Source organism: Electrona antarctica (assembly GCF_951216825.1).
Source record: "Electrona antarctica genome assembly, chromosome: 13".
NCBI lineage: Eukaryota > Metazoa > Chordata > Actinopteri > Myctophiformes > Myctophidae > Electrona > Electrona antarctica.
The window spans coordinates 42,256,830-42,278,512 of NC_136794.1; the positions used below are offsets into that span (position 1 = coordinate 42,256,830).

The 21,683-nt window shown below is 41.4% G+C and overlaps 2 protein-coding genes across 3 annotated transcripts; one reads left to right on the plus strand and one right to left on the minus strand.

Moving 5' to 3' along the window:
- The first annotated feature begins 6,422 nt into the window (after positions 1–6,422).
- On the plus strand, positions 6,423–15,140 carry nms (neuromedin S). Of its 2 annotated transcripts, XR_013791359.1 has the most exons (8): positions 6,423–6,818; positions 7,448–7,500; positions 9,978–10,034; positions 11,031–11,057; positions 11,285–11,338; positions 12,558–12,632; positions 13,688–13,773; positions 14,745–15,140. XR_013791359.1 is itself a non-coding variant. In XM_079518028.1 (7 exons), exons 1-7 carry the CDS (start codon positions 6,740–6,742, stop codon positions 14,775–14,777), a joined length of 378 nt encoding a protein of 125 aa, XP_079374154.1. In that variant the 5' UTR covers positions 6,423–6,739; the 3' UTR covers positions 14,778–15,140. The 2 variants fall into 2 exon arrangements, 1 of the variants encoding a protein (XP_079374154.1); XM_079518028.1 differs by lacking the exon at positions 13,688–13,773.
- A 133-nt stretch (positions 15,141–15,273) lies between these two features.
- On the minus strand, positions 15,274–20,384 carry pdcl3 (phosducin-like 3). Its single transcript, XM_079518027.1, has 6 exons — positions 20,231–20,384; positions 19,212–19,332; positions 18,842–18,932; positions 17,977–18,120; positions 17,024–17,232; positions 15,274–16,223 (listed from the first exon to the last, which is right to left on the minus strand). The coding sequence occupies exons 1-6, from the start codon at positions 20,234–20,236 to the stop codon at positions 16,072–16,074; spliced, it is 723 nt and encodes a 240-aa protein (XP_079374153.1). The 5' UTR covers positions 20,237–20,384; the 3' UTR covers positions 15,274–16,071.
- Positions 20,385–21,683: the final 1,299 nt, after the last annotated feature.

The following is a 21,683-nucleotide window of genomic DNA, read 5'->3' on the forward strand; positions in this document are numbered from 1 at the left end:
GGAAGTGTTGACCTTTACTGAATTGCTTCAGTTTGAGTTCATTTGAGCACCTAAATTCAGATTTGGGCACCGTAGCATGTGGTTTTTAAGTGGTGGGCCTCGGGTCATCCTAGGGGCTAGAACAGGGGTGCCCACACATTTATGACGTGAGATCTACTTTCAAAATGACCAGCTCAACAAGATCTACCCACTGAAAAAATAAGTGTACCATTGCTGAAAATAGTTTAAATATATAATGTACCTGGGGGGGCTTTGGAATAGGGAGAAAATATGACAGGCAGTTTGCTGTCATATTTCCTCCCCGTATTTAACTTAAACGCCCAATGCATTCTCAATGGCAATAGCACAAACTTTGGCATGCTACTAGTCCTACATACTTACACCTAGAAACCCCATTCAAACCTATTTAGGTTCATATTACGGTGGACATGTTTGCCTGAAAAGAAATCTTTGAAATGTTTCATAGTTTTAGAAATATAGTGCTTTCAAATTTGAGAAATGTATAATGGGGCTCAATGGCAGCTCTATGGCACGTAAAAAATCACTTTCACCTAGAAACTCCATTCACATATTTTATAATTCAGCTTACTGTGAAGACAAATGCTGGAACTTTTTACTTTGAAATGATTTGTAGTTTCTGAGTTATTTAACTTAAACGCCCAATGCATTCTCAATGGCAATAGCACAAACTTTGGCATGCTACTAGTCCTACAATGTAGGACTTTCCCTGGACCTTCTAGCCGCTAGAAGGTCCAGGGAAAGGCCTACATACTCTCCAAGAGTTGGGAAAGAACATATCAAGAGAGTGGAGTGGTAGGCCCTTGGATTGACCAGTGGATGCAATGTACCCCACTTTGAGGTGTCACGTTTTAGGCCTAGATTTAGGGTAGGATTGAACCAGTCGCACTGTAGCCATACAAAGGCCTAGGGTTCCCAGATTGTAAAATGTTGTTCCTCCATCTTGGGAGAGTATGTAGGCCTTTCACTGGACCTCCTAGCCACTAAGATGACCACATAGGCCCACCACTTAAAGACCACATGTTAGGATGCCCAAATCTGAAGTTAGGTGGTCAAATTACCTGAAACTGAAGCAATTCAGTAAAGGTCAACGCTTCCTCATGGGGTCATTTTAGGGCCTAGGACCTCCAGTAAAGGGTAAAATACTCTTCTCGGGATATGATGAGGACCCCAGGCCCAAAGATGTCCCCCTGGCAACTGTTTCAACTTTGGGTCAGCCTACATGTAAAAGTGCCCAAAGTTGAAAGAAGGTTGTCAAATGAACTGAAACTGAAGCAATGGTGTAATTATGCCCAAATCTGAAGGTAGGTGGTCAAATGAACTGAAACTGAAGCAATTCAGTAAAGGTCAACGCTTCCTCATGGGGTCATTTTAGGGCCTAGGACCTCCAGTAAAGGGTAAAATACTCTTCTTGGTTGTGGGAACAACATATCCAACGATGAGGACCCCATGCCCAAAGATGTCCCCCTTGCAACTGTTTCAACTTTGGGTCAGCCTACATGTAAAAGTGCCCAAAGTTGAAGGGCAGAGCTTCAACTTCAGCTACCCAGTACCCAAGGTTGAAGCCCTTCAACTTTGGGCAGATCTACAAGCTCGTAGTGCGGCACCGAGTGCCACGCTACGAGCTTGTAGATCTGCTATTTTTCAGTGGGGTACATTTAATCACTGGTCCTGGGTCAATCCAAGGGCCTACCACTCCACTCTCTTGATATGTTGTTCCCCAACTCTTGGAGAGTATTTAGGCCTTTTACTGGAGGTCCCAGCCCCTAAAATGACCCCAGGAGGAAGTGTTGGCCTTTACTGAATTGCTTCAGTTTGAGTTCATTTGAGCACCTAAATTCAGATTTGGGCACCGTAGCATGTGGTTTTTAAGTGGTGGGCCTCGGGTCATCCTAGGGGCTAGATACACCATTCCTCTTGTGGAGAATATGCCATCAGAATGTTAAGAGCCAAACAATTACAAGATGTCTTTCTTGTCTAAAATCCCTTGGTCAACCCATGCATGGAAAACCAACCAGCTTTTATATCTCTGACGCATTGAACTGCAAATAGTATGGAAAGAACAAAAAAGAACAAAAAGACGACATTTCTTGTGGCGTTTATGCTATTTGTATCATAATGGTGGAATAATTACACTATTTGAAGGGCACTCTTTCAAGCCCCTGCGTAGTTAATGGCCACGTCCACCTTACTGGATACCACGTCAATGCTCTCTCCTTTATTAACCCAATAAATCTGGCCGTCCTGCCAGCCAACCCTACCTTTAAAATGACCCTTATTGGTGCTAAAGCTCACGCGGTCGATGTGACCACATTGCCACAAGTATCGTCTAAGGAAACGTTAAAACATCCCAAATGACGAAAGGCACCGTTTAGGTCTAATCTAATGACTGTTGTGTTTTGTGAGATACAATCTAGTTTTTCCCTGAAAAGTACTAACTTCGATGAGCTTGGTGGTCAGTTTTGTATTGTAGTCTGATTGGCGTGTGTGTGTGTGTGTGTGTGTGTGTGTGTGTGTGTGTGTGTGTGTGTGCGCGTAACCAAGTTTAATAGTACATATATGTTTCATAGTAGCCTAGTATAATAGTAAGTATAATGGTGCAGTATGTCGTGCACCGAAAATAGAAGATCTAAAAGCTGTGACACCTTATGAGTGTATACTAGATCTGCTATTTTCAGTGCACCATGCCGGTGCGCAACTAGTATAAATTAGCCTTATGATGAGGCATGCTTTGGCACGCACCTCATCGGTGATGACGAGTGCACCAATTCTCTCCTCACTGGAATCAGTGAAACTGCATGGCGTCACTTACTGGCTGTGAGTTCAACATGCACTGAACGTTCCTGTTTACGTATAAGGCCACAGAATTGATCTGGCTCATTCCTGTGGGTGTTGGTGCGTCGCTGCGTTGTCGTTGTTGTTGTGGAGTCTCATAACGATCGAGCCGCTCCTCCCCCGGGGGCTAACATGTCAAGCCAGCAACAAATTGCTGTGGAGATGAATGCGCTCCATTAACTCACTGTTTCTCACCGTCTGGTCCGGGGGGCACGTCAAGGGTCCAAATGGATGCTTAGTTACAGGTCTGTAACTGTAATGTTTTTTTTTTCTTTCTTTGGGACCCCAATTATACACTGTATAGAAGTCTTAGTGTTAATTTAACTCTTACTTTAACGGTACAAATGGAAGGAATAAATTAAAAGTTTAACTCAAACCTCAAACTTTGGTCATATAGCCACTTGGAATGGGATCTGAAAAATCAAAACCTATACATTTTGATAACATGACTAGAGAGATAATGTGTACCAATTTGATGAGGTGAGGTTAGGACAAAATTGGTAGTAGCAAAAATTGTGTTTTGCAAAGAAAATGCAACATGGTGGTAAACTTGTCAGGTGGAAATGGGCACGGCTTATTTGGAGTATTCCGTGAAGTTCCAAGAAATCCAAGGTTGACAGAGATTAGACGAAAACAAGCACGCACGCACGCTCGCGCACACACGCACACGTGAAAACATTGGTTTCTGCCCGACCGCAATGATTTGCTGGGGGGCATGTACTGTATGAAGTTGTGCCTTGATTTTCTTTTTTTAATTAACATTTTTATCCCACGATTTTGTAAACCATTTCTTCAATTGTCAATTATCTAATGTAATCCTTGGCTCTACACTCCTAGCCTGGCTAATAAGCCAGACTCAAATCACACTGTTGTGTGGTATTTGAGTCTGGAGATGCTGTGTATGGATCTTGTTTCCTGGGGGGCGGGTTCAAACATGTTCTCTTTGACGCAATTGGTCAGAGCTACTGTCAGTCAAAGGTCTCAAGCATTGAACGTCACTGTACCAAAGCCCGCCAATATTGCATACCGTGTCCCGATTGGCCACACCGGCAGGCAATTTCTTTTTGCCAACGGCTGATTCGGTCTGGCTTATCAGCCAGGCTACTACACTCCCTCTGCCAACCTGGGGAGAGCAACGGACTGACCTGATGCTTCCTTCAATGCATGAGGAGTCCAAGCCGCTTTTTCACCTGACAGGGGGGGGATGGGGTTCCCTGGTTGGACGTAGCACGTGGAAGGAACACCTTATTCCAACCAGTTCCTTTCCCCTCCATCAGGCGCCCTGGCTGGCCAGGGGGAGGCAGTTTAGAGACCAGGATTACTGCACGTTTTTTTGTGAGAGTTGTGCCTTGAATTTCACCTGCGCTTTTTTGTGCATGAAAAGTTTGAAAACCACTACTGTGCAGCTATGATCTTTAAAGTGTTTCCACACTAGAGATAACAATCAACATTCTCTGTATTGTTAAGTTGTTCTGTAATGCCAAACTGAATAGAGGGTCTGCCATAAATGTTTTTCTGAATGGTTACCAGTGGTTACGGGGATAACAACCTCAACATAACATGAGAAAACGTACACAAGAGGGGTTGTATAAATGGCATCTTGCTCTCTGATAGAACAAGGAAAAGGCGTCATGTCTGTTCAAATGATTGTGACAGAAGTGGGAAAACAATCAGCGGAGGATTATTGTTTGTTGACAATATGGTGGCTTGTCACTTGAAAGAACACTCCGGAAAATATTCCAAGAAATGACTCCATTTGACCTCCGCCACAAACCACAAAGATGCCATTTCGGTACACGCTCCATTTGACGTAAAACTTTATGATTATATATGACTAAATTACGTCTTTATAAGGCGCCACGTTAATTTACAGGGGGTGTATGGGCCGGGGCTGCTGTTCCGACTAGTCTCCGCAACGCCTGAGTTACGAGGAAAAATATCAATAACATCACCTCACAACAACATCTATATTTTCCTGAAGGTTTTCATTTAACTTGGCCTTTAAGTTTGGCACTTTTAATAAAGAAGTCATACAAGCACAGTGAGCCCAGCAGTAAAACTTAACAACAAACACAAGAAGAATATTGAGCTTTTCTGATGAATCACCTGACTCATCATGCTTTAATAAAAGTAAGTTTATAATGGATGTGCCCTCTGTTCAAGAGCTCGCAATGTGCCACGATGCTGTGAGCTTGTAAATTGGCTATTTTCAGTACTTTCAGTATTTTAATAATAATAATAATAACTAGAACTGCACTCTTGTCGAGTGCCTACTTGCCTACTTGCCTGTTGCACACAAGTAGGCCATAAATGGCCTACTAGTGCGCAAGCAGAGCGCGCAAGTACTCTCGACCGCTACAAACTGTCAAATCTCAGCTTCTCTGTGAAAGAACGTTTGAAATATTTAATTATTAGGTTTAGCTATTTGCTACGTACCTACTTTTTGCACGTAAAAAAGTAGTATTATGAAGTATATCGTAATAAAGATGTGGATTAAAGGACCCAATGCCTTCGATGGTGACGTATATCTCGATCAATGTCGGGTGGATTACAGGAAATGCCTCTATGTATATGTATATGTATATGTAATTTGTAAGTTGATTAGTGGTATACTGTGGTTACTTTTGATGCGTATGCACCGTGCCACCGTCCCAGCATATGACATCAGGGTATAACTGGCGTCATATGCTAGCTCTCAATGATGACTAGCTCTCAATGATGACGTAATAAAGATGTGGATTAAAGGTCCCAATGCCAGAGTGTAATTGGTTTTCGATGGTGACTTAATGACGATATGTTTTAGTGTCGGGAGGATTAGAGGTAATGCTCCTATGTATACATGTATGTAGTCTGGCACCACTGCCGTATCAGGCACAAGTAGTCATTACGTAATTTGCTGGGACGGTGCATACGCATCGTCGGGCGAAACTAGTACTTGCGCGCTCTGCTTGCACAAGTAATACATATATTTAAAAATCTGCTTCTTGATCATTCTAATGTATTAATTGAAAAAGTAAGTGTATATGTGTAGTGTACGTCTTTAAATGTTCTGATGAATTGAAAAAGGTGGACCGTGTTGTAAACAAGTTTAGTGCTTTATCATGGTTCATCCACAAAGTAACAGTTTTTGTATTGACTTGTGCTTTCGTTTGAAATGTAGCCTACCCATTCTGCATAACAGTTTTTGTATTGACTTGTGCTTTCTTTGAAATGTAGCCTACCCATTCTGCATACTGTGAAATATAAAATGTCAATCAATCAATCAATCAATCAAAGAAACACTCTAGTGCTATATGGACAATTCTAGTTGAATATGTTTAAAAGATGACAGTTTTTCATAACACAGTTGTACCTATCTATAGCCTATGAGGGAAATGAGCATTTCCTGACCAGATGATGTTGATGCTGTCAGGATAATGACCTTAATAAATGTAAATGGCCTACTATAAGTATTTTAGGTTTACTGGCTATAATACCTAGAAAAGAGAGAGTGTGTGTGTGTGTGTGTGTGTGTGTGTGTGTGTGTGTGTGTGTGTGTGTAAGTGAGTGAGGGGGGCACTTACTCGCGCACGAGGGCTCTGTTGATGACCAAGGCAGTCACCTCGGAGAGCCGTGGGGACATGATTGGTGATTGGTCACCCTTTGCGTGGAAACGTGGGAGATGATGTTTGTCACCCCGTCAAGTTGGAGCCTTTTTAACTGTGGCAGAGAGCCGTTACCTGCTCACAGTTTGTGCTTGTTGTTGTGAGTGAGTGAATAATCACTCGATCGGTGCGGGAGAACTTGCTTAATTGGAGCAGCAAAGCTTCCGAAGTTCCGTGCCTCTCTATTTTTCCGTCTCTCTCCATCTTTCTCTCCAAGGCGCGCAAAAGAACGCAGAGAAGAGATGTCCATCCCCGCTGTGAGACAACTGTTCCTGTTACATTTGGTCTGGTGTCTTGGATGTTGGAGCTGTGCGACAGCAGGTGAGAACAATTACACGCAATTAAAGCAGAGAACATTAGGCTTGATTAGGCTATGTCAGCTCTTATTCTTTTGCAACTTAGTTTCAACTAGTAGTCTACTGTTGCCAAACAACGCAATTAAATCTTAGATGTGTTTATTGAGATGATGGCTAAATTAATTGATTTAGTATAAGCTCTTATTCAGCTTAGATTTTTCTACCTTGATTACAGTCCTATATCAGTGGTACAGTAGCCTTTATTAATTATCATGTGGTTCTTAAACAAATTCATGTCAAGGGAAAGGAAAACTGTAAACTATTTGTCCGTGAACCCCCATTTGAACATATTTTGTGCTAGGGACAAGAAGAAGATATGTTTTTTTTTTAAGTATAAAATGTTTCATTCATTCATTTTTCAAAAAATAGCTGATCCACAAGTGTGACTCGTGTGAGCTTGTATAATTGCTATTTCTGTATAGTATAAAAAAGTATAAAATAGGTTTAAAGTGGTTAACTACTGACATTTTGCTGGGGACCCCCTGGAACCCCCTCAATGACCCCTGGGGGTCCTCAGACCTTACTTTGAGAACCTAGCACTGGCCTATATTACCAAATCAGTGATCAATGATGAGCATTTAATCCCTCTTTCAGAGTCCTATGGCAATCAGTTCAGTCAATGGGAAGATGGGATTACTTTAAGAAAGGTAATATATATATTTTTTTAAATTAATCCATGATATGAATCATTCTATGAACGCATGCTTATTTTTAATGCATTAATGTTGATAGTGATATTTTCACATCACTATGATCATATTCTAGTCAGCAAAAGTGGAATTGCTTCCTGTTCTTTATGCATTTACAATTCTGTGCTAAAGAGATTCATTTCAAAACTGTTCCATGCTGCTTTTTCACTTTTTGACCCTACATTCAAAATGCCTTGAGGGTGGGTGGCCCGACGGTGGACACTGGACATCACAAACGTAATTATCCGGACTAGCGAGCCCCCCCGTTGCACCAATTCACACCAAACCTGTTTCAGTTCAGGGGGTACCGGGGTCTGCCACAAGAATACAGCCACACCAGGGGCCACGTGTGGCCTTCTACTGCAGGGGTTCTCAACCCGTGGGTCGCGACCCCTCGGGGGGTCGCCAAATTATTTTAGGGGGTCCCCAAATTATTATTAAAAAAATATATATATATATTTTTTAAAATTTTATTTTCACGATTTTTCAAAAATAGCAGACCTACAAGCTCGTAGCGCGCCACTCGGTGGCGCGCTATGAGCTTGTAGATCTGCTATTTTTCAATAGCTAAATTATAACAATGCTTAAAACACCAAAAGGGGTTCCCGCCCAAAGTAGAATCTACTGCATGGAGCTCTACACATCTTTGTAGAGCTTGAAAGGCATGGGGGGGATTTTAACCCATTTAGACCTGAGGACGATTCTACAAATGCCTTCTAAATCCTGGTCTAAATCCTGTTTCTATGTCAGTGGTTCTCAAACATTTCCATGTCAAGGACCCCCAAAAATATATGTAATTGGCCGCCGACCCCATCTGAAAATATGTTGTTCCAAGGACCCCCCCAGAAGCAAAGCTTTGAGTTGAAAATGTTCGCTCTGAAAGAATATATATTCAAAGATTTGCAACACATTTTCACGAGTTTTCAAAAATAGCAGATCTACAAGCTTGTAGATCTGCTATTTTTCATTAGCTAAAGTACAACATCTATCTATAAATCTGTCTGTCTGTGTGTAATCCACGTAACTCGAGAATCGTTCGCCCCACCGGCTTCAAATTCGACTGACGCGTGCCACCACAGGGGGTGCAGTGCACGGTGTCGAGACGGTCGGACCCACGGTTGTCCAGCACCGGCCCAAAAAGGTCTCTGCCCGAGCATCGTTAGGCAGACTTTTTTTAAACAATATTTTTTTTACAAAAATGTTTAGATTTTTATTATTATCGTGAGAACGATGGCTTCCATTTTCGCATTGCAACTTTTCAGGACTAGAAAGCTTGCAGTTTCTATTAGCTTGGATTCCCCATTGATGATGTCACTGGTGGACGGGTTTCTGAACGGCCCACAGCCCTCCTACGAGACACCGACCGAGTAGTAAAACAATTGTGCCATTTTATCATGGTTATTACTTAGTGAGGAGTCTGAGGACCAATTATATGAAGATAGGTTGAAAAGTGGTGAAGTGGTCCTTTAACAGCACTAAGGATGAAACACAGGAGAGGTACAGGTGAGAGTAAACAGACAACGATAAATACAAATAAAATAAATAAAAAGTATTATAGTGGCAAATAACTATGAATAGTGCAACTTCACCAGTTGAGCAAGCATTTGTCAACTGTGGTAAAGAAAAACTGGACAATGGATCATGCCATGGAGCAACGGAAGCTCTATCATGAGTAAAATATAAAGCGGAAGTGGAGACTCCTCCCCACTTCCGTTTCGTCTTTAAAGTCGCGCAAATTTATCCTAATATAAATAGAAATCATCTAAGCATATATAGCTTGTTGCTTAGCAGAAAAGTAAAAAAAAAAAAAAAAAAAGTAAAGATATTTTAAAATATATTTTCGTGAACGGAAATGGCAGCTTCCTTGCTCAGATTTTGGGAGGTGTAGTTCCAGACTCTATATAGCTCTATCTCTATTGGGAGGTGTAGTTCCAGACTCTATATAGCTCTGTCTCTATTGGGAGATTGTAGAATAGTTGTCTTACGTCGCTATTGAACGGCATGCATGGGAGACAAAACTGGAACCGGAAATGCATTGAAATACATTGAAGTCAATGAATTGTGAACAAACACTATTTCTGACCGGTAGCATCCTTTATCGGTTCATGAATATAAAAGAAGACATATCACAGGCTGTTTTCTAATCACTTGTTTTTTGATGTACACAGTACACTGAATATGTAATTTATTTTGGGCATCTATAAGCGGTGCCATTTCGGGTGCTCTGCAGTATTACGAGATTTGGTTGTCTGACTATCACTGATCAACATTCTCACGTTCAGAAAGCATGTGCAGAGTTTAGATACCTCAATACAGTGTACACATCAAAAGCAACACAGCAGAACACTATTTGTGATATGTCTGATTCATTCATTAGTTTGATTAACTGCTGGCACCCCTAATTTCTAATAAAGTGTGTTTTTCTTCTTCTCCAGGTGCCTGATGTCCAGGGTGATGATGTTGGCGACATTGAGCTGGCAGACCAGAATGAGGTCAGTTGTAACTTGATACTCAACCTTTTTTGTTTTTTCAAAGACCCCCCGTTTGATATGCATGCATATTAGGCCACGGACCCCCAGTAATAAAAATGTTTTATCTCTTGGACTCAAATCTACAGCGTAAAGTCATTGGGGTTAATCTAACAGTGAGAGAGTTTGGTTCCATTTGAACACTGTCAAAGAGTTACAGACCCGTAAGGATCCATTTGGTCCCTCCGAGAACCCCTCAAGGACCCCTGGGGTTTCCCGGACCACACGTTGAGAACCAGTGTAACAGAACAGACCTGTAGTAGTGGCAGTAGGGAGAAGGACATCTTTGTTACCTTGTTACAATAAATATTAGTATAGTGTGTGTGTGCGTGTGCGTGTGCGTGCGTGTGCGTGCGTGCGTGCGTGCGTGAGTGCGCATGTGTCCATATGGCTAATCTTGATAACTACAGTTAACAGTTGTCAATCAGTGCCAGATCTCTTTTCATTTAAAAACTTTAAGTTTGTACTGGAAGTCAGTGGAGAGGCAAATAAGTATTATAATACATTATTTGATTAAACAATTTGTTCATTTATAATTGATTACATCGATTAGTTCGATTAACTGTTCCAATTCTACCGACTACCCTAAGTTGTCTGTATCTTTCAGGACTTTGCCAACTCTAGTAGCAGTTATATTTCAAAAAGTTCTTGAAACAGGGTTTTCTCAAATGGGGGTATGTCTACCCCTAGGGGTATGCAGTGGTACTACAGTCACTATCGATGTGTGAGAGAAGTGGAAGATGGAAGCATTTATTTTACTGCCATCTATGTTTAAATGATGATGAAACATTGACAAACTTTGTGTGAAACTGATTATTTGTAAAGTTTTAAAGGAAATTAAATCAATCCTTTCCACAATGTTAAATACATACTTAAATAATATGCAACTAATACAAATATCAAGATCATTGAGGATACAGAATAATACTTTTATTACTGTATGATTGTTTGTGTTCACAGGAGGAGGCTCAGAATGTATTCAAAAGAGTAAGTTAATTTACAATACCTCTGACTTTTAACTACTTTCAACTTTGGTGTCCCTATTTTGGACATATGTCATTATAGGCAAAAATATCAAAAGAAAACAAAACTTCATGGGCAAAGAATAAAGATAATCAACTTCAAAATCTCAAAAAATAGGTCAAAATGACCTCTCAGTCATGCAAGTGTGAAGTGTCCTTACACCCTAACTGACATATTGTCTCTCCTTTCAGTTCCTGTTTCATTACTCCAAAGCACACAAGGCTGTGAATGCAGTACACCAAGTGGTAAGCAAGCAGAGGCTCACACCATCCTACTATAAATGCACCACGTCTCTGTATGTGTGTATGTACCTGTATGTTACGTGGATCTGCAAACACATTTCTCTGTTTTTACCACCTCTTGACCGAAAAAATTTACTATGAATAGGCCTTTAGTCCCCTCACCTGTAAAATGTCCCTGCCTCAGCCAATAGAGGGTATGCGCATGCTTAAAGTGAATGGCACATCGAGTGGCAAATCGAGTGGCAAAGCAACATGCAAAGTGAGTTTAACATTGTTTAACGTTGTTTAATGCAATCAGATAGGACTTTTCTGTTTGGCTGTCAAAGCCAGAAAGTAGTGTTTTGCCACTCAGTAGGCATTCCTGCATAACTTCCTGGTTTGATGATGATGTCACGCGCATACTCTCTATTGATTGACATGGCAAGTTTTGGCAACCCCATACCTGCCATTTGATTCCACTTTTCACAGTCAATTTGCACTCTTCAGACACAGGCAGGCAGACAGATACAGAGATCTCCATATACAGTATGGCCACAGACAGATAGTTAAAACGGGTGCTATGACAGAAGCAACTTTCTTTAGTTACTTACATTCATTTAAAAGGATTGAAGATATTAGACAAACTGTTCCTTCAGAATAAATTAATAATTGAGATGGGTGTGAGTGAGGTGAACATAATGGAGCTCTCCACTCTCCTTTCCATATTTTACTGGTTATTTGGTTTGAGGAACTGTTTAATTGTTTGCTGTAAGATGTCACATGTATCCATCATGGCCATAGGATTACCGGTATATGAAAACACTATGCAGCGTTTTGTTCACACCTGAAAAAGGCCTTGAAGACATTATGGTAGTAACATAGTAGCAGACATGGAACCATGGGCGGCTGTGGCTCAGGAGGTAGAGCAGGTCGTCCAATGATCCCTGGGTCGGCGGTTCGAATCCCGGCTCCTCCTGTCCACATGTGTCCTTGGGCAAGACACTGAACCCTACATTGCCTCCAATGAGTCGGTCGGTGTGAGCTCGCCACCATTGGTGTGTGAATGTGGGAAGTGAGGACGCTGGCGTCGACTGTTCGCCGCTTCACCTCCCAATGTATGAATGAATGAACCATTGTAAAGTGCTTTGAGCACTTGGAAAAGCGCTATAAAAATGCAATTCATTAAAAATGCAATTCATTATTCCAATGTACAGTGAATTAATTAACTATATGCTTCATCTAGTCCCATTCAGTGCATCCCTTGATGCGATTGTCCCCCAAACTGACCCAGAGGAGAAAGAAACAGCTGCTACTCCTGGTAAAACATTTTACAATATTTATAAAACCATAAAGATCCTTGCAGGCTGCTGCCGTTTTAGTTTTCCGGAAAAAACAGCGGAAAAAACGCTGCAAAGAAATCAGAAAAACGCAGCAACTAGTCTGCAGGGACCTTAACTGTTAAAGTTGCCTATATGTTTTGATATTAAACGCACTGAAACAGGTAAAGGCATCCTGATGGCTCAGCCAGGCCGGACGCATGCATGCCACATAGACGATACGCTGCATTGGCCCCTGACCTTACGTGGTACATTAAACGTTTCTTCCATATTATCTAGGTCAGCTTGCTATAACTCCAATGCAAGAAATATGTTGTATAGAAGTACCTGATACTAATAACCACTACTCTCTATGTAAAATAAGGTGTTTTGGTATACGTATCCCTTCTATGCTATATCATCAGGACTCAGTCAGGACTACATGCCTGTAAGGCTGTAAGTAACAAACCAAACCGTTACGTTTGGTTGGTTAGGTTGAGAACTCCGCAAGTTATGATTTTTATTGTGGAGATAGTTACATTCTTGCTTCAATAGACATTCAAACAGAAAACGTGCATAAGAGGAGGCACTGCTTGATCTAGCTAATATGGCGGCCGTAATGTCTCTAAGTCTAACCCATTAAGACCTGAGACCTGATTCTACAAATATATCTACGTTTCTATATCAGTGGTTCTCAAACTATTTCATGTCCGCAGACCCCAATCTGAAAATATGTTGTTCCAAGGACCCCCCCCCCCCCCCCCCCAGATGCAAAGATATGATATAACAAAACAATGTTCGCTGTGAAAGAGTATATATTCAAAGATTTGCGGCACATTTTCACAATGTTTCAATAAAAAGCAGATCTACAAGCTCATAGCGCAGCACTCGGTGCCGTAGTGTTCAAATCCAACTCAAATGATGTTGCTTGTTATCCCCCCCCCCTTTATACTTTTCCCTCCACTATCTTGTGCAATAGACCTTTTTCATGGCAGCCATGTTGTCATATAATAGTACCAGATGACACCAATGACACTAATTGTTCCATTCTATTTAGTGTAGCACAGTGCCTTTCCAGTGAGACAACATGCACAAAAAGCACCCTCGACTCTGTTTGACCTGAATGGAACGCAACTTTAAAAGGTAGGGCAACAGATAGCCTCAGGGACAACTTTAGATATTTTTCTACATTAAGTAGACCACCATATCAGTTGCTTTTTTGAGGGGCCCTAGCCGATCCTATGCCCAACTTTCCGGGCTTGTGTAAACAGTACACAAACATTGAAGAAAAAAGTGAAGACGGAAAAGTGAGGACGCAAATTGTGATTGGCCAGAATGAGATGATGTATGATGAAGAGCGCCCCTCACTTCACACGGGTGTGATTTTTTTAAATATAATTATCATTACTTCAAATTTCAAACTACTAGTATTTTTTTTACTATTTTGAAAAACATTTTTGAATAGTTAAAATAGCCAATCGACATCGACACGTTGTGAGTTTGCAGATTGGCTATTTTAACTATTCAAAAATAGTTTTCAAAATAGTAAAAAAAAAAAAAAAAAGGTAAAGTAGTTTAGGGATAAGGCGTTTAGCATGGACAAGAATAGAGCTCTTAGTGCCCACTGCTCCTGATCCAAATGCACTGCATAAATTGCTGCTGTGAAAAAGGTTTATTAAACTGAACCCCCGCAACAAGTTGAATGTGTAAAATTATATATTTAGTTATTTATGCCCCAATTTATACTTGGTAAAATAGCAGATCTATGATTATCTTTCTTGGTGTGGCCCTTGAAATGCCAAAAGAAAAATCGAGAAACCTTGAAAAGATATCCGCTTTTGGTGTTAGCATTATGTTATGCTTTAGCTATTGAAAAATAGCAGATCTACAAGCCACCGAGTGGCGCGCTACGAGCTTGTAGGTCTGCTATTTTTGAAAAATCGAATAACGACTGACATAGAAACATAGCTTTTTCAGAAAACTGTCAAGATGTAGAAGACATTTTTTTAAATTTCAACGTCAGGCCTAAATGGGTTAAGACCAACAGATACATGGACACTCACTCACACTGACAAAACGTTTCTTTTTCTCCTCCCATCTGGCTAACGATACAGAAGATCCGCGATCTCCCGGAGGGGATGTTGTAGAGCCACCGAAGAGTCGCAACAGGAAGTCATCACCACTGTGGCATCGTGGCAGCAACATGCAGTATTTTACGTCGTCTATTCAAACAGAACTTGACGCTTTTCGGAAAATAAATTATTGTAAAAGGTAGACATGCACTGCCATGACTTCCGTGTGTCCTCCTGTTTTCAACCCCAGCAGAATAACCACTTATATAAATCCTATATACTTCATTGATTCCCAGGGGTCTATACTTTTCTCACCTCTATATACAAACCAATTCTTAGCCGAAAGCGGCCAATGTAGAAGCTAGCTCACATGCCGTGAGATTCTACTTCATCCATTTTCCCTGAATTGTAGCCCATTGTGTTACGACATGCCCAGGATTGGGATGTTAGCATTCATGCGATTACAAATCTGAGACGCATTACTGTGTGAATGAATGGTTTACAGTAATGTTACATTTCGTATCGTCTACAAGACAAAGATGGACAGAAACTTTCAAAATACACCCAAATGTCCAAAGAAAACCCAAGTCTTTTATAGAATAAATCTTGTAATAAATCAGACAAATGACAGAATCAGTAAAAAGCAGTTACCAAAAAACTGGCATAGATGATGGTATCAGGTCATTTCACTTGTATTTGAACGATTAGAAAATGTATACAGTGCATTCTGTGACAATTACTTTTTACAAGTAAAAAATAAAGTATAAAGGATCCAGACAGAGTTGCCTCTGCTTCTATTCAGGAGGGGTGTTAAAACAAAGGATGAATATCAGATTAACAACTTATTACATTTATTTGGCAATGACCATCCTTATGGCTGAACATGATGCATAGGGACGCACAATTAACGCACACGTATAATCACCGTTTCTCAATGTCAGGTCTGAGGAGGACCACGAGGGGACCAAAGGGACCCTTATGGGTCTGTAACCAGATTAAAAAAAAAAAAAAGCTACAATCTAACAAGGATCCATGGCCTAATGTATATCAAGCTGGTGGTCCTTCAACTGAAAAAGGTTGAGTAAGAGTATAATTATATACCATGTTAATAGTTTGCATAATTTGAAGTGTGGTGCTGTGGTGCTGGAACACATTATATTCTCCGTTTCTCAGTTTTAAAACGGCTGCATGTAAAACGTATTGTTAACAAGATGTGGATATTTGACAAAAATAAAAAAAAACCTGTCCCCAATCGTCCTCGACTGAAATCATAATGCCTGCGTATGTTCCACATAGTGGTGACAGAGCCTTGTGACTGGGGTGTGTGTGTGTGTGTGTGTGTACGTTCGGGGAAGGACAGGGCTCTTTTCTAATAGTCCTCGTCATCGGAGTCGTCGCTGTCTTTCCGCGTGGGGAGTGACGATCTGATCGAGGTCATGAGTTTGTCTTCGATCTGCTTCTTGGGGTTCTCCTCCAGGTCGGTTTTCACGGCTCCGCTCTCTGATAACCTCCACTCCAACTCTGGATGCCACAGGTGCACGACAGACAGAGAGAGAGAAGCATGTAAGACCTCAGCATTAGGGCCGTCACAATGATGAACTCATGAGGCCTATATTCATACTCCACTTTTAGGTGATACGGTGACCACCACGCAGTGACGTCACCACCATATCAACGTCAAGCACATGACGTCAAGCCGTGGCGGTGATAAGCGGCTCACCGCTCACCCAAACACCTTGTTTTTAACCAACCGCCATTTCGGTGGTCACAGTGAGTGGCCGGATGGTAACCACAAGGTTGCCAGTTCGAACCCGGGCTCACCCAGAGTTAGTGTCGAAGTGTCCTTGAGCAAGACACTGAACCCCGAATTGCTCCTGATGTGCAGGTTGGTGCCTTGCATGGTTTCCTCCGCCATCGGTGTGTGAATGGGTGAATGTAATGCACAATCTATGTAAAGTGCCTTAGATAAAGGGCTAAAGGCGCTATATAAATTCACCGTTTACCATTATATAAATGCACCATTCACCATATCAAACTGGAGTAAGAATAGGCCATTACTTGACGATTAATTGTCACACAAATCATTTTGATTAACGATTTAATTGTTTAATTTATCACTGGAACATGTACATAAGAAGAATGAATGTGGAAATAATAATGGATAGATGACATTTATGTTAATCCCATTACTTTTAACTTGTTATACAGATGAATAGAAACAATACTAACCATTATGCAAAAGAATCAGGATTAGCTCACTAATCACTTGACTATACTGTGACAGGCCTAGATACAAGGTAGGGGGGGGGTCTCATACATACCGTCAACTTTGAGGTTCATACCACCGAAGACAAGAGGGCCGATGAACTGAGCCTTCATCTCTCCTTCAAAGTAGACGAAGATGGTGGGCAGGTTGCGGTCGGGATAGTTGGGGATACAGGTGGTGGAGATGGACTTGACAAACTTGGTCTGGGGGAACTTCCTGGCCAGCATGCACAGGTGCTGGTTGATCAGCGTGCACAGAGGGATGCTGGGAGACCGCGACAGAGAGAACAGAGAAGGAAACGGTTACCAGCCCATTTCTTTCAGCATGTACACCCGTTTGCATTTCTGTCTTGTTGGTCAAGTAGTCTTGTTCGACCAATGAGAAGTTTAAGCTGTGGACTCCAACTTTAGCAGATGTGCTTGGCTGAGACCGTTACATTAAAACAGCCCCATTAATTTTGTTAAAATGCTTAAAATAATACCAGGGGTCCACATGTGAACCGTGCGGCTCCAATGTGGATCTTGGATTTCATGTGGCCAGCCTATGATATCAGGCATCTTGTGGTGTAAATTGTCTGTGACATACATCTATGTATGACTGCAAATTTGGGCAATGTCACATTGACTTTGATTATAAAAATATAAAGTCAAACAACTCATGACACTGAAACCAACTGATGACAAGACAAATACACAGATGGTATTCAGATCTCGCTCCAAAATAGTAATAGCTCTAAGTCAGTGGATTTCAACCGGTGGTCCAGGGACCTCCAGTGGTCCTTGAGGGGGTTCCAACACCTCCGTCACCACCAGCTATGGGACGTTAAATCTGATGTCCGTTTACCTCGGTTACAAACAAATTTTCAAACCTCCATAAGTCGGAATACAGGAGAGCTGTCCATAAAGTGAACACCAATGGTGGCAGAGGCTAACTACATGTATGCTGAAAGCTAGCGGCACAGAAAGAATTAACGGGTATAAAAAGGGTCTATCTAGTTGGATGTCTTACCCCTGCTTGTAGAGATGCAGCACCACCCAGATACCCTCACCGGCCTTGTTAACTTCTTTGATGTAGTCCTGGCCAGAGATCTCCGCCACCTCCCCGAACACGTTCTTGATCTGCATCGTTTTCCACTCCGCAAGGCGCTTCTGTCTGAGATGGCAAAATAAGACAATTAGAAATCCTAAAGTAACTTAAAAAAAAAAGTGAGTGGTGCAATAGCACCCTAAACATACATAGGGACGGACGGACATTGCTGGTTCTAAGAGTGGTTGCACGACTCAAAAAATACACATTTTAAAGAATGAAATGATCTGCCACGATCAATAAATCATTTAACATGAAAATAAATAAAAAAATAAAAAACGCCTGAAGAGACACTGACAAATTCTGTGTTTGTTAATACTCTGTAATTAACAAGCTGTGAGAATCAGTTCCTCCCTGGATCTTGTTGTCCGGGGCTCGTTTGAATCTGTTTTCTTAAGGCAGTTGACAGACACCTCCACTTTCAACAGAGGATACCTCTGTGTCTACAGTGACAAATTTAACACAAATACCATCTGTTATTGTAATTTCAAAACTCTTTTTGGCAGAGAAACAAAGGAAAAACAAATGTGATACTTTAACCCATTCAGGACGGGAACCCCTTTTGGTGTTCTAAGCATTATGTTATACTTTAGCTATTGAAAAATAGCAGATCTACATAGCGCGGCACCGAGTGCCGCGATACGAGCTTGTAGATCTGCTATTTTTGGCGCAAATCTTTTTGAATACTAAAGCCCTTTACCTGTACATCACAATGGCAGCCTCGTCCTCAGTAAAGCCCTTTACCTGTACATCACAATGGCAGCTCGTCCTCAGTAAAGCCCTTTACCTGTACATCTCAATGGCAGCCTCGTCCTCTTCTTCAAACTCGTCCTCGTTGTCGTCCAGCTCATCCAGTGTCATGCTTTCATACGCTTTCACTAGTCAACAACAAGGCAGGGAGTAGAGTCAATTAGACCATGACACAGAATACATGTTGTATGCTGTATATTATGCAGTATATAAAGTACTGCACACACACACACACACACACACACACACACACACACACACACACACACACACACACACACTACAGTATATAACAGAATATAATAACGCTTTACAGCCGTGGTTCCTCAAAGTACAGGAACCACTACTCCAATGCACACCCCCCCCCCCCCCCCCCCCCTAAACAAACAAAGAAACAGCTGTCTTACCAACAGACTGCTGTTGTAGAGCCAGAGCCAGCTCCTCTTCATCATCTTTGGGAGTTTCTTTTGGAGGAAGAATGCCTTTCTTCCGCAGGATATCGTTCCACTCGGTGTCTTCATTTGGGTCCTGTGTGGAGGAAATACAAAACAAGACATTAATAATATGTATTTATCACTAAATCAAAAGCAACACATTTGATCTTTCTGTACAAACAGAGAAACGCACAACACAAATTATCTCAAAAAGTGATGATTTGTCTGTAGCCAGGGATTCCATCTAGTGAGAGTGGTGTCCTCTAAACTGTTAACTGTGGAGTCGACGACACCATACACTCGTTTACAATAGGGTCCTCCATTTTCAATTCATCAGTCTGTAACCCTGAGATAGAACAAATGGAACCATGACGCTCAAGAGTTAAAGAGGACTGGGGACTTTAAAGTGTAGATTGAACCGATTAGGTCCAAGAGATAAAACAACAATGATGTCAAATGGAGGTGCCTGATACATAAATACTATAGATCAGTGGTTCTCAAAGTGGGGTCCGGGGACACCCAGGGGTCCTTCAGGGAGTTCCAGGGGGTCCCCCAGCTATGATGGATAGTTAGGAACCAAATGGACCCATAGATCTGTAACTCTGAGACCCAGTGTACGGGTCCATTTGGTTCCATTTGTACTGAGTTACAATATAAATTGGGGGTCCCAGAGATAGAAATGCCATTAAATGGGGGTCCGTAGCCTAATGCATCTTTTCAAATGGGAGGTCCGCAGGCTAATTACTAGTGTCAATGTGGGGGTCCTTGTCACGAAAAAGTTTGGGAACCACCACTGCTAGAGAATAGAGATACTACAAACGGATATATTAGACAGTCAGTCACAGATAAATTAGTTTTTAGCCACCCATAGCGGCTAGCATCATAGGACTTCTTTAGCCGAATGTAATGATAATGACACACACACATTATAGACAAGCGTCGTGAAAGATGTTTAAAATGAATGAAAAAGAATGTAACGAAAGATTACAAACCTGCATTGTGACACAAACGGAGAGAGACAGAGAGAGAGTGCTGTTGAATCTGTTCTGTGAAAATGAAAATCACACCGCTGCTGCTGTCCTCCTGTGTCGCTTCCAGTGTTGCCACATTGTGTGAGAGAAACAAGCAACCAGGGTCCATGAAAACTTACTCTATGGCTCTCGCATTGCGAGCTTGTAGATCTGCTATTTTCAAAACTATCATGGAAAAATGTGACAAAATGTGGAATATTCTTTGAAACATTTTAACAGCAACACAAATCTTGTTCCTCCTGGCACAAACACGTGCCTGTAGTGTCATTTCCTTACAATACATTAATATGGAGGTCCTTGACAAGATGTGACAAACAAACAAGACCAAACAAGCCCCAAGAAACGCAACCCGCAAATATGTAACTAACTAATATTTATAAGCAACTTTACAGAAAAACAAGACCAAAGTCGCTTATAATACGCGGGCATGGCAACCCGGGTTGCTTCCTCGCTTCACACGCGGAAACAGAAGGCGCGTCACCTTAAACGCTCCGGAAGAAATAACGACGCTGAAGGAATCCTAAAAAATAAGCCATCAAGAAAACTGTGGCATGTTGAAACAAATCAAATTATAAAACCCCAATGCCTTTTGTATTTGTGTCACGCGACTCACGCGGTGATAAATGTCATTGTCTGGCAAGTTATTACTTTGAGTTTTAATGCTTCCCCTCCGTAACAACTTGTCATAAAAAAGTAGTTAAAGGGAACCTTCAACACCGAGGTGGTACTGGGGGGGACAATAATATGGTTGCACCCACCCATATATCCGTTTGGTCTCCGATATGTCCATATATGGAGTGGGAGCGCAGCAGCTGCTGAGCGGCAGCAGCGTTCCATTTGTGGCAGCGAGGCAACAACAGCTGTAAATACATAGCACCTCATGTGCGCGAACACTCCCACCTCTATGACTCCCACCCCCCACTCCCTTCCTGTGTGAGTTCTCTCTCCTGATTGGATACAATTGGTATCCCTACCTCTCTGCCCCATAGATATATAAGAAATGTCTATGCTCTTCCCTACCTGAAGTATAAAAAATATTCACAAAAAAATTTGTAAAAGTAATATTCTATTACAAATAAAGTATTTATTAACAGTTTGCAGAATTACGGTTTTTGATTGATTGATTGAAATATTTATTAACAGTTTGCAGAATTACAGTACATTTCAAGCACAAACTCAATACAAAGACTGTTAAATGTGAGTGGACGACCCAATTAAGCATTACACTTGTTTACAAGAGGGTCCACCTTATTCAATTCATCAAAGTGATGGTACATTTCATAAATTTTCAAGCACAACTCAATACAAAAACTGTTAACTGTGGACGACAGCATTACACTTGTTTACGATAGGGTCCACCATTTTCAATTCATCAGTACATGTAGAGACGTACGTACAAATAAACAATTAAACG